Raw genomic sequence first — 14,222 nt, 5'->3', positions numbered from 1 at the left:
ATCTCCAATAGGTGGCCTAAAAAGTGCCTAAATATTATTGATCAAAACTATTGAATTGTATTTGAATTTTAGATAAGAAAATTGTTTTCACTCACCCAATGTAATTTATGTCATATAAAAGTGCATTATAAGTGCATTCTTAATATACCGTTCTTCAATTATTAGTAATATATTATTTTATAATTAAATTAATATTTGCTATGTAGGTCATGTGGTAGCTGGAGTGGTTGGCTTAAAAATGCCGAGATATTGTCTCTTTGGCGATACCGTTAATACAGCATCTAGAATGGAAAGCTCAGGTGAAGCATCAAAAGTACACATATCCCATGCTACCTTTAAGCTACTACAACAACTTGGAGGTTATATATGTGAGGATCGAGGTGTTGTTAATGTTAAGGTAATATATATTTTGAATCAATAAATAAAATATATTCCAACTTACATAACTGTTTTAAAAAAATCGAAAGTAATGTGTAATAAAATAAAATTCGAATTAAATTGAAATACCTTCTCTTTTTTCATTCATTTCTTTCATTCATTCTTTTTTCATTCAAGAATCATTTGTATCATGGTTGATAGTGACAACTACTGTACTACTGTGTACTATTATAACCGTAACTGCAAAATATGTTAAGTAGGCCTTGCTATATAACCACATAATCTGCAAACTAGAATATATATGGATCAAATTTTTCTTTTTTATCTTATATTGTTGTAGATTAAAAGCTGCCTAAATCAAACGACTGTTATCCCCTACAATTAATATCTCTGATCCTAGCATTGTGAAAAATACTTAGTTAAAATAGTACAAATATGGATTAAAAGTGTAAAATCTGCATATATATCTCAATCGTAAAAATAGTTGTCAATAATTTAAGACAAGTATTTTGGTTATTTTCTCACATATGTGTATATAAATATAATATATATTAATCAAAATAATTTCTGTCATTTTTTACAATTTTCCTACAATAGCTTTGGTTTGGCTGCGATTCAATCGTTGATGCATTTTCGCACTTCTTCAGTAGTCCAAAACCGTATGCCAGCTAAGCCATGCTGCATCGATCTGAACAAGTGTTAAACAGAAGATGCCATGTTTGGTAAGAACAATGGTTACGATAAAACTTCTCATTCGACCTAAAACAGGGTATTCTTTACAACTTTTACAGCGTGTGTCCAAGCGCTGTTATACAAGAGGTTGAATACGTCTGTTAATCACTGTTGCTGGTTTTTTTGCGACAACATGTCGTTTAATATGTTCAATTGACTTTCATAGATATCACTACATCTTGCTGATGCCACCATATGCATATCAATACTTTTGGTCATGAATATTCCGCTTGGGTGACGTATTGCGCTTAAAATTGTCGCTATAAAAAGCTATTTTTTTTTTGACTTGACAACCAATAAATCCGCCATATTAAAACGAATAGAAATAATATCGTTATTCAGTCAATTCGTGAACTAGTCTTTTTCCCTCATTTTGATTGCTAAGCTAGCCTGAAAGTTCTCAAAAAGTCTGTAAGTTTGAGCTGCATTTTCATTCAATAAATCTTGAAATAAATTGTCTTCGAATATTTTTCATCCTCCAGACCTTCTTTATCATTGACATAAAAATCACTACTTTTAAATTATTGAATTACAATTGTAATGTGTCGGAGTATCACCATATAGTTCTAAAACTATTATTTTACGTAGGGAAATTTTAAAACCATCGAATTTAACAGTTATATTAGGCTAGTTTCCTTCGCATTTTCGAAATATTGTTAATAAAACTACATGCACTTAACAGATGTAAAAACTTCAACAACGCACAAAACAATTCAACGATTACAATTTCGATTCAAACAAATTAGCATATGTGCAATCAGATACATTAGTTAGATGAACTATATATACCCCTGCTTCAGATAGTAATAGGAGCTAGTCAGTTTCAGTCTTATGAATTTAATCAGTAGATAATAAAAAATAATTTGATATGAAGAAGTACCCCATAAGCTAAAATGAGTAAACATAACATGAGTAACAAATCATAATTCAACATTATTCATAAAAACTTCAGGCTGTCTACGTATTTTATAAATTTAAATTTATGGACTCAACTACGGTAACGCAATCTCCATAAGTCTATATTTAGAGGAAGATATTTAGAAAGTAGTTGTTAATATTGAAGCAGAAAATGACAATACCAGAAAGATCCAGATCCCAGAAAAAGTTTTCCACCGTTTGTGGATGAGTGGACTGAGCAGTAAATTAATATATCATCTAAAAACAGTCTAATGCTATTCTGTAACCCGCAAATTGAACCAATAACTTGACGATGTTGAAAGTGGTGAGGCTGTGATTAATTCTTCAGATACAACAATTTCAAGTGTTGGGAAGATGGAAACGGAGCTGTCTGAACGGGCTTGGAAAGCCATAATAAAACAGACATCATATAATTATTGACTCCATCAAAAACATTGTGGTGTAGCGATGTGCTAATGGTGGGTTTTACTGTAGGAAAGACAATAAGAATCTATTGCTTAAATCGAAAAATAACCCTGAAGGAAGCCGCATTCCCAGTACGCAAGGCATGCGTAAGGAGAGACCCAGATTCTTATAAAACCGTCAATAATTATCGTCAATAAATAAACGTCAATAATTATTAGTAAATTGGTATGGAACATAATGGAATAATTTTCAAGAAAATTATAGGTATTGTGGTTAACGAAAAGTTAGCCTAGAATGATAGTACTCCACAATGATAGTACTCAATGATGACAAAGATACAAGGGTAGAGAATATATGACAGGTCCAGACTGAAGGGAATTACTGACATAAGGTACAGATGTGTAGGAAAGCCAGTGTTCAAAAGGTGAAGATTGATGGTATCGATATATTTGGAAATGACTTTTTCTGGATTGTTATTATTGACCTTCAATGTAAAAGATCGGTGTTGACGTCACTACCAATAATAAATTAATGTGGTAGCTGAAAGAAGAGAGAAGCGACATGTTGAAATAAAACGAATTAATGTGAAGTGAATGGTGAAAAGATCATATACATGGAACCTAGAGGCGATTGCTTCGTAATCTATTTGAAATCTTGCATCTTCAAACAGTAACGATTCGTGGAGAAGGATGCCAACACCTTCTAGAAATATTTTAGAAATAAGGGAATATAGGGACCAACTGACAGAGATAATTATGCAAATTTTAGAAGATCTAGAGATTTTCTTTTAGGAATGAAAATAATGCTGTTAGTTGGGATAGCGACTTTAACTCAATTTTCAATTTTAGTTTAGATTATAGTAAGGTTTTACGAAGAGATGAACTTTCGAGATTTATTTACTGAACACTTTTACTATATATTTAGACCTTGGTATCCTGATCTTGGGATGCAGATTTTACAAATGTTACTTCTTTTTAATCCAAACTGCCACAAAATCTTGTGTTGACCACTTGCATGATATAGCCACAGACAGCACTAAATATTATTTGACAAATAAACGTTTTAAGAGAACCCTAGGTATCATTATCTCTTAGTGTAATTTTTCCTAATCACAACACTAGGGAGAGGAATTCGTATTTCTCTATCCTCGATCACCGTGTTGGATTATGCTCAAGATCCGTATGTTAAAATTATTTCCGCCTACATTTGAAAGTAGGTTTTATAAGAAACACTTCTATCGGACAATGTTTTGTATTTCTTTCTATTCCTAATCTATATATATTGAATACTAGCTGACCCGGCAGACTTCGTACTGTCTCAGTTGATAAACAAAAGACCTAATAATCCGTAATTAATAAAAAAATGCACGGTATGAATAAATTTTTATTATTACTCTCGATTAATTACACATGATGTTTCATACTTAAAAACGTTTTCCTGAAATAATGGCTATTTATAAGGTTTCAATTATATATTTACAAACACACATAGTTATGATACAGTTTGTTAATCAATTTATAGCTTTCTGATAGACTATATTTTTTGTTTTGTTTTGTGGTGCGTAAATAAACAAAGATGACGTTTTTCCGACTCGCGAACAAGCGACGTATGATTGTCCATGCGCGAAACGGAAACTTCAAGTTGATTCCGCAAACATCTAACGACTGGCCTTGAGATTTATTTATGGTCATCGCAAAGGCCAGAGGTACTGGAAATTGTGAACGTTTAAAATAGAATGATACATCCGTTGGAATCATCGGTATACGCGGGATCAAAACATCTTCTCCTTTGTATTTTCCCCGTTATGATTGTTGCCTCAATGACGTTATTCATCATCTTTTTCACAGCCAGTCTTGTTCCATTGCACAGTCGAGGTTGATTAATGTAACGCTGCATGATGACAACTGATCATACTTTTAACTTCAAATTGTGAGGTGGTAATCCAGGCAATTCCAGTGAATTTAAAAACTCCGTGGGATAATTGACTACGTCGTCCTGGTTCATAACGGTGTCGGCAGATTTGAAGGAAACCAACCGTCCCGGAAGAAAATTCTGAATGGTCGCATTGAGATCTTCCACAATCTCGAATCCTCGACTTTTTTCCTCTTGACCATTTTGTAAAAGGACTACTGTATGGGTTTTATGGGTCGCAAATGAAAAGATACGCCAAATTGCTTCGTTGCTACTTACATAGCGACCCATCTGGTACTGTGATATTTCGTCATTTGCATTGGTTACAGAGGAGATGACCATATCGCTACCTTTGTTAACATATTTACATATGTACTTTATCGACTTCCCAGAGTTACAATATTCCACATTGATGTGAGCCTCAAAAGCTTGAGTGTGGCACGATCCAACGATTGTCTACATCAACATTTTGTCCTCTTACCTTCACAACTACCGATCGTCCAATGTCCGCAACTGATCGCCTACGATACAATGGATATCCATCATTTCCCGTTATGGTTTCAGCAATCAGGTCTCTTGGGTATCGCTTGGAATACTGGCCGTCAACTATGCAGGATGAATTGTAGTTGAAAACTCCGCAAGGTCCATGTATCATGTGTTTGGTAACAATTGCATGCAATTTTGGGTCAACTGTAGGAAAGTAGACATGAAATTGTCCTGTGTAATATGTGTAGCGCCAAATGATGTCATCTGGAAAACAGCCGTTATATTTCTGAATATTGGCCAAGAAGTTCTTAGGATCATTTCCAATCCCAGAAACTAAAGAGCGTAAAAGATCTGGTGGTGGGAACCATTGTGGTAATTTTACTTTGCCTCCAGCACAACATAATTCAGTAGATTAACCACTGTATTTTAACGCCTTGCAATATTTACAAATTATTGTCATTTTCCCAATTGTTACCGATTTGTCGGCACAATAATCTATTACGGCATCATAGTGAAATGCAGCTCGTTCCAGGACCACAGGAGAACTGTGTCTGCGGAATCGCTCAATTTCATTATGTCGTGCTCGCTGTTGTTGTGTTTGATGTGCACGAACTGATTGCATTCTAAGCATATCTAGCAATAGGACTATCTTGATCTGTCTCTCCCTGGTCATCAGTGCGGTTAGCACGTGAGGTAGCTCTTCCCACATTTTATTAACTTCGACGACCTAAGTCAGGTCATCTTCTCCTCGGCATCGTAAATTGTAATTAATTAAAGTAAGAAACGTTCTCGCACACTCGCAGTAAAGTGTCACTATCACAAAAAATCAACAAAAAAAATAGTACATAATTTGAAATGCCACTATCACAAAGGATCACCGAAGTTAAGAAAGCTCTCGTGCACGTAGATTGTCGAATTCGATCTTCGACATCAAAGAAAAAACAACAATTTTGTTTTTATTTAATTTCGAGCATTTTCATACTTATTCACATTTTAAACCTTCCCTGGGCTTCCACAAATAATTCAAGACCAAAATTATCCAAATCGGTCCAGCCGTTCTCGAGTTTTAGCGAGACTAACGAATCAATTTTATACGTATATAGATGTAATTAAAAATCATTTCACACATTCAAATGCCAAACAATCATTTCAATTTAATTGCATATTTAATTAATAAATCTTACATCATTACAGGGTAAGGGTGAAATGTACACTTATTGGTTGTTAGATGAAGATCCGAGTAGACGACTAACCCGACTAAAGGAAGAACTGGTCGGTTCTACCCTGTTTAATAGTATAAGTTCAGAACGTAAGTTTTTGCACCATATTCATATATTTTCCAAAGTTTGGTTTAACGCGACAGGTATATGTGAAACTCCAGATCTCCTACAACGACCAGACAAGTATTCTAACAAGGAATCAATGGTATTTAATAATTCAAGACACAGATATTCCCCGGCGTCCATATCAAGACTGCATCAAAGAGCTAAAAGAGCTTATTGTAGTGATGTAAGTAAAGTTGTTTGTAATTAACAATGTAAATTAGTCGAAAAGAAAATTATTTGGCATGTGCTTTCAAAACTTTTTTGTAATTATTGATTCTTAAGAGTTTTTGTAACTATTGATTATATTCACACTTCCATCAAAAGTACACTGGCGGGACGCGGCACTTCTTTTATCTGTTCCATAATCGGTATATCTTTAAGTTTCCTCAAAATTGTATTGCTAAGCTAGACTGTGGTACCAATATAAACGATAGATAGGGTAGAACTTTTCTGTTAAGTGGAATTTGTGGCAATAGTAGAGGCCTCTTATCAGATTATTTTTTTAAATAACTTTTTTGAGTTTGCCGGCTTGATTGGCGCAATGATCAAGACTACAGGACGGTGCTGTTTCGAAAGTCGTGTGTTCTAAATCCTCCAGGCTATAGTTGTAAATTGATGTTTGTAATTGTCTATAAATGTGATTGCCCATAAGGCAAGAGCGCAAAATCCGAGAAGGAAAATAATCCTAGTCACATCAGCAACCAGGTGAATAAGACGAGATGTCTTCTAGATGATCTCAAAATTATTTACTAATGAGTCGATAGGCTTAATGCCGAGTATCGTGGTTTTTTTTTTTCACTCGCTATACAGTAGATCCTGTCCTAGTAATCCCCAGCTGGTTAAGAAGAGGCTCAAGAAGGCTCAAACGAAACTTGTAGTTTTAAGTATGCTTTACATGTATTATACAATATTTGACTGAAGCATATCTGCATATCGATAGATCTGCTCCTAATTTTCCATCTTTATCATATCAGTATAACTATCTGTTCAGAACAGTCGTATATTATCATTGTATGGTAATTGTACCACAAATGTCACATATTTATATTTCATTTATTTTATTTTAATTATCATTTTAACTCATTCAAAATTACTTTCCTACAATAGGAAACGTACACAATAACTTCTATACTAACTAAAAGTAATAATGTGACGTATGTGATATCTATATATGATACTGAACATTAAATAATAATTAAGTATAGAATATTAAAATTTAATTAAAATGCCTGTTTTAATATCTTCAAAATACAAGCGCATTCGCCATTCCATAATTTTAATTTATTTCTCTTTTAAGGAGACTGTACAGCACGGTTGCCGACGCTACGGGTCCGCAATCAATCAAAGAAGAGTGAGGCCTTCAATTCATAATGCATTGCAAGATAATCCCCGGTCAGCCCCCACCATTACATTTACCTCAAATAATGAGTTTTCTTATAAATTCTAAACAATATAAACTTATATCAGTATTATGTCAATTGTTTTATGTCAAGAGTTGTAAACATTAACAATACACGCCTGCGAAAAAGTAATAACATGGACATAACGCACTTAATCACCTAAATTTCGAATTAAAACGTTAATTACTTTATTTTGGAATGAATGAATTTTAGCCGAATGGTTGAAAAAATGTTAGCTCTATTACAATCTTATTACATCCCAAAACCCTTGAAACTTCAGTATTAGTTATGCTATTTTTTTAATTTTAGATTATTAGTTACATTTGAATATTTTTCTGTTTTATTTCAAATAATATTTATACTATATTTATATTAATTGAAGTAAAATGGGAAATGATATTTTAAAATATTGGATATAGGAATAAACTTCGTCTATTTTAGACTTGGGACTCACCCGATCGCTCATATTTGAATTATTGAATCTCGCATTAGACTGTATTTATCTTCAAGCATATCATCAATCAAGTTTTTCTTGTCAGATTTTAAAGATACTCGTGATAGAAAATGCATTTTGATTCAACAAAATAAGAAATCAAGCGAAGAAAAATATTTTTTAGAATATGAAGTTCCATCATTTAATATAATCAATCTATATTATTTGCATTTAACAACAATTCAATTGATTTTACAAAAAGTACTGACTCAATACAAGTAATTCCTCCCTGTTCGGCTTTTGAACAATGATATTGGTAACCATTTAATACAATGATAATATAATAATAATTAATTTTCAAGGTTTGTGCGCTTAGATTAATACCTCATTGTGAATGACAATAGTTGATTAAATTGAATTTAAGCAACATTCAAATATGGGATTTCTTCAAAACAAATGGCGATATTAAAGCTTGAAAACATGGTTCTACATTATCATTATCAGGACGGTATATGGTTTCTTTTGCCAACGCACTATTTCTATATCTGATTTACTTGACAATCGTTCAACTTGGCATAGCTGATCATATACGGAACGACTAATATCTAATACTTGTCCATTTTGCCACTGTTATCTATAATCAGTTAACTATATACTTTACATAGGAGAACACAATAGGATAAATTGGAAAACAAACAAATCATATCTAATAAATTTGTTAAAATCTAGAATTTTGTCACATAACAGAACAAGGATTATTTGATTTGGATTATGACTTCAATTGTTTCAAAATCTTCGCCAGATAATTGCCTTTTCAACAAAGTCAATTAATGCAGTAATCATTTTTATATTATTTTTATATATAATTAATAACACGTTTATTATAGTTATATGCTAAGAAATATTTAACTGTCTCCTTTTAAGATTTTGATGGCTTTTTAATTTCTCTATCATCAATATCAGAAGGAATCGCCATATTAAAATTGGTGAAAATATTTATGTCATACGAAAAATATGAATACAACTTTATACAAGAAATCTGTAACAATACTAATGTGAAGGGGAGTTTGGTTATATTTAAAATGATTAAACTAGGAAATGAAAAACGATTACGTATAGTTTGCCAAAAATCTTCAAATAAAGTATTATTACGTTGGTGAGATCTTAGGTACTAAGATATATGGCAACTTATTTCGATATCCAATAATTTAATAACTTATAAAAAGTCTTAATATTATCTGCAAGCTACCTGAATTTTATTATAATTTTTTTTTCATTTTTTAATTCATGTTTTTTAGATTAGTTTAAACTAATTAATTTAAACCAATGAAAATAGATTATATAAATTAGATAAATTAAACAATATGTTACAATGAGAATGAATAATTTTATATATTTTTATTAAAATAACCCTTAATATCCCGTTAAAATGCTGGATCAAGAATAGGAAGTTATATAGTTGGCAAAACAAAAGTATCAATTTACATAAATTAGTATCCGTAAATAACTTACTTTCAATTCCGATATAACAAAGCCGAAAACAGAATTTCTCTTTTGTTAAATTTACGACGATAAGGTCAAGATATAAAACGTTGGCAACTGTGTTATAAACGAATTGAATTAGTGATGCATGAAGTCAAATGAGAAATATTTTTGATCTCACAGAATAACGTTTGCATACTTTGTATTGTATGCAATTTAAACATAAATATATCTCTTGTATAAATGTTTTCTAGCTGTAAAGAATAAATATTTCGTATATGTTATCTTTTTAATCTTTTTATTCCTTTATCTTATCCTCGTCTTATCCTATAAGTTTTCATTCGATTTTAACGTTACTCTAACATTCATTTAATTTAGAAGAGTATAAATAGAATTATATATTTGGCTAATATATATTTGACAAAATAAAGTTATATATTACTTAGAACTAATTCGTAGCCTTTGAATTACATCATGCTGATGGCAAAAAATATTCTTGTTCATAAATGGTTGTTCTTTTCAACAAACTATTCCCCGTAAACGAGCTGTTTCAGTACATTTCATTTAATTATTAATCAAATAAACAGTGCTTCCATATGAACTGAAGTTAAAGACATTGAGGTCAAGGTATTTTTAGTTTGTGATTTACTTCACTACTGCTTCGACGACCAAAAATAAGGGATATTTTCAGCACTGATGAAAAATGGATCTAAGCAACAGTTTTAAGTATCGAAGAAAAAACACGAAATTAATGGATCTATGATCATACTGTATATTTCTAAAATAAGAAATATGTCTAGTTTGCACTCTAAATCAAAATAAAACCAATTTAAAAAGTAATAGTAGTAGTTAAAAATAGAATAATTTTTTAAGTAATAGCACATATTATGATTACGAACATTTTACAAATACTATATTTATTGAAACTAACGCCATATTTCTTGATGTGGGCATGTCTGTGCTCGAGTTTCGAATATTCCGATTAAAAATAAATTAACACAAAATATATAAAGTAAAAATATGTTTACAAAAAAAACAATTGAATCGACTTCAAAAAATAAATAAAGATCTCACTAAAGAGTAAAAAATTAGAAAATTTAGACTTTTAACACAAAAAAAAACGGTCCAAAATAAAATATGTACGTAATAATCGCTGTTATAACTAAACAAAAACTGAATAAAAATAAGTTTTAAGTCGATACCGTGCCCAAACGGTTATATTAAATTAGATTTGTTTTGTTCCTAATTTAATTTTGTGTTTATGACATAAAATTATATCATTATTTTTGTATCTTTTGAGGGCTCCTCGGAAATGCACTCTTTCGAATAAAAAATGAATACTGAAAATCGGCAAACAATTGGCGAACATACTTTTAAAAAAATATACAGCCGAATATAGAACCTCAACTATGAAAATTTATCAAAAATGGTCTTCAAAAAAAACCACAATTTTATTATATAAGCAATATAATAACCAAGAAATAAGATCGGTATAATAAACACTAAGACAATTAATCACTTAAATAATTATTCGCCAATTATAAAGGTGGTTTATATTATTTATGAGCGGTTGAATTGCTATTGGAATATTGGTACGAGATGACTTAGCTGACTATTCAAACTTACTGAATATTAAAACTGATAATGGTTTGGCTCGCAGGCCTTTTATATGTGGGTTTGTTTACCTTTACAATATCTATTTGGAATTACATCAGGGCAATGCAATATCTATTTGAGGCTGCATTGATGTTTACTGACTGGACTCCTCCTCCTTTTTTTGATGTCGGTTAAATGAAGTCAGTTAGAAAATGAACAGACTACACATTACGTCTTGATGGAAATTTGCTTTGACAATACATACAAGGATAATCTTAATACATATAAAACTGCAGAAATTAGGATTATTTCATTAATTCATGTTATTATGCGAGGCTTGGTTATGAAAATTAAACTGCTTACACATGACCGATTCGTACTTAAACTCCTTTGAACTTGAGTGTCCACAGTGAGCAAATAAATATATAATGTTAATAATAAAAATTATTAACATTCAAGCCCGACGACGTTGATAACTGCACTGCCATAAGGTGGGTAACGTTATTCTACGTTATGTACCCCCGTAACGTTATGGTACCACCATTATTAGCCGGAAGATTCCACCAAATTGACCTCAAAGAAATTGGTCATATCAGTTGATTATATAGTCAGTCTATTATAAACCCTATTTGCACTTATGGGATTACATTAAAAAACCAAACCAACTACTAATCCAGCCATGATAAAACAAGGTTTTTTGATTAATTGCCAATGGTAATCACTAGGTAATTAACGAAGAACAATCATAAAATTAGAAGATTGAAGCGAACCAGACTACTTGTACAGTGTTTAATTGTTTAATTTTAACTATAGTAGTTTAGTTTTATGTAGTCTAATTTAAATTTGATTTTGTTCTGCTTGTATATTAATGCAAGTACAATAGGACAATAGTAATAAATTAATTTTGTAAATTAAGATTGTTCTAAGAATATCTAAAATATAGTCTGGCCTAAATGACTACAACTTTACGTCTTGATGGAAACTTGCTTTGATAATACATACAAGGATAATCTTAATACATATAAAACTGCAGAAATTAGGATTATTTCATTAATTCATTTTGTTATGCGAGGCTTGTTATGAAAATTAAACTACTTGAACATAACCGATTCGTACTTAAATTCCTTTCAACTTGACATGTCCACTGTGGGCAAATAAATAGCGACCTTGACTTTGTACATTTTTTTGACAGTTTATTATATTCATATACTTCTATTGTGAATGCTAATTTATCTATAAGTCATACGAACAAGAAATAAATAAATAAAACACTAAAACTAGTGGCTTTTCGATTGGAACCACGTTTATTCACTAAAATCATCCAATGTTTTACAACCATTACAAATTGGATTTTCAGGACGCGAGCTGTCATACTTCAGATGTCCTAATCAATGGATTAAGTCCCTACTTTTTCATACATTCTTCACTACATAGTATAAAACAAAGTCGCCTTTTCTGTCCCTATATCCCTATGTGCGCTTAAATCTTTAAAACTACGCAACGGATTTTGATGCGGTTTTTTTCAGTAGATAGAGTGATTCAAGAGGAAGGTTTATATGTATAATACATGCATAATATACTAAGGCAACATTGCTAATTTTAGAGGTTTCTAACGTGATGTCGTAAATTAACCTATTTTTTTAGGCTTATTTAGCAATTAGCAAAAACGCTGCCTAACCCTACGAGTTAGATCAAATTAATGTACTACAGTATTGTACACCATAAAAAGGTCTACAAAAAAAGTCCGCGATGGTATATGTTTATCTTTTAGGGATAACCCTAAAAATAGTGTGAGAAAATGGCTTATTTACGAAGCTATTTTAAGCAATACGGCATTAATCCTTATCGAATTAAGTACCTTAAATACAGTGTGCAATTAATATAGATCAATATAATTCCTTACAGCATGTAAATTAAACAAATATTTTCGGAGATATTACAAATTTAAAATTTGGGTTTAAAAATGTGTAATGTAGTAAAAATTGTATGAATTTAGATATTCCAAAGATAGCAGGAAATCTTCATAGTAAGTATAGGGGAAGAGGAATTGTTTTACTCCAAATTTAATGCGTGCAGGCCAAGGGCAGTAATGAATGAACCAAAAATACTGGATCGATTTTAATCATGTTTTCATTGAGTGACATAGGCATATATATTTTATGCCCGTGCAAAGTCGGAGCGGGCCGCTATGTTTTTATATTCAACGTTCATATTTTTTCTGTAGTGTATTTAATTTAGTATCAGCATTGCACCCGTGCGAAGCCGGGGCGGGTCGCTAGTGAATAATAAAAGGACCAGGGGGATGATGTGCCAGATAGGATAGTTCTTATAGCATTTGTATTTGTTATGATTGTTTTGGTGTTTATGTGTTAAACCCCAAAACCTTCTAAATGATTTTTCCCAAAGTACATTTATGAAGTATCTACTCCACTTTATTCAACTGAACATTGTAGATACTATTTTCGCACCTTTCCAATTTATGGAGCAACGTACTAGATATGGAAAACGTGTGAACGTCGTTTTTATTGATTTTGAAACTCTTTTAGACTTTTTGCACTGGATTTCATTTTGGGCAGCTTTGGAAGCTGAACATGTTTCCTTAAAAATTGTTAAACTTCTTCAGATTTAAGTGGTTGGATTAGCTGTCCGCGCTTATGTTTCTCTCGAAGATCGTATTAGAAATTCGATTTATTTGTTTAAGATGCAAAATTCACACACATTGCTGCGAGTTCACAAATTCATAGGCATATCTATTGAATGAAAGGTAAACAAATTCCTCACATACTTCTGTTTTGAGATTGACACTTGGGTGGAAGACGAAAAAGTAATGGGAAAAATAAGAAACTGACACTGATCGATCACCAGCTGTGGCGAGATTTAGTGAAGAATATTTGTCCAACTTGCGCCGGTCCGTCTCAGTATTAAGATCGGAAACAAATTCGTTAGTTTGAAGCTTGAAATCTGTTGATGCAACTCAAGAACTGTTGGAAACTCAAATACTAAATGCCACAAAGACTTTGTAATTATCAATCCATGATGAGCGACAACATGTGACATGCCTCGAAAGTGTGGATTATTTAATTCATTAATATTAAATAGACGAATAATATTACAGTGGTTAATAATTAACAAAATTTAACCAAATCGACTTAAGGA

The 14,222-nt window shown here is 31.6% G+C and overlaps 2 protein-coding genes across 2 annotated transcripts in view; one reads left to right on the top strand and one right to left on the bottom strand.

Moving 5' to 3' along the window:
- Gyc32E (Guanylyl cyclase at 32E) overlaps positions 1 to 7,717 on the top strand; it is a 330,290-nt gene extending 322,573 nt beyond the window's left edge. The window contains exons 21-24 of the mRNA XM_076419392.1: positions 207 to 397; positions 6,025 to 6,139; positions 6,194 to 6,339; positions 7,453 to 7,717. Of these exons, the coding sequence (XP_076275507.1) occupies positions 207 to 397; positions 6,025 to 6,139; positions 6,194 to 6,339; positions 7,453 to 7,602 (602 nt within the window). The 3' untranslated portion in view covers positions 7,603 to 7,717. The remainder of the gene's footprint in view (positions 1 to 206; positions 398 to 6,024; positions 6,140 to 6,193; positions 6,340 to 7,452) is intronic.
- LOC143206791 (odorant receptor 49b) overlaps positions 1 to 14,222 on the bottom strand; it is a 67,075-nt gene that overhangs the window by 4,136 nt on the left and 48,717 nt on the right. The window lies entirely within an intron of this gene.

This window comes from Rhynchophorus ferrugineus, unplaced genomic scaffold (assembly GCF_030347505.1).
Source record: "Rhynchophorus ferrugineus isolate W39M unplaced genomic scaffold, kcgeb_rfMv2 rfM1, whole genome shotgun sequence".
Taxonomy (NCBI): domain Eukaryota; kingdom Metazoa; phylum Arthropoda; class Insecta; order Coleoptera; family Curculionidae; genus Rhynchophorus; species Rhynchophorus ferrugineus.
Note: the sequence above shows the minus strand (reverse complement) of the source record. Positions and strands in the feature narration are given on the sequence as shown.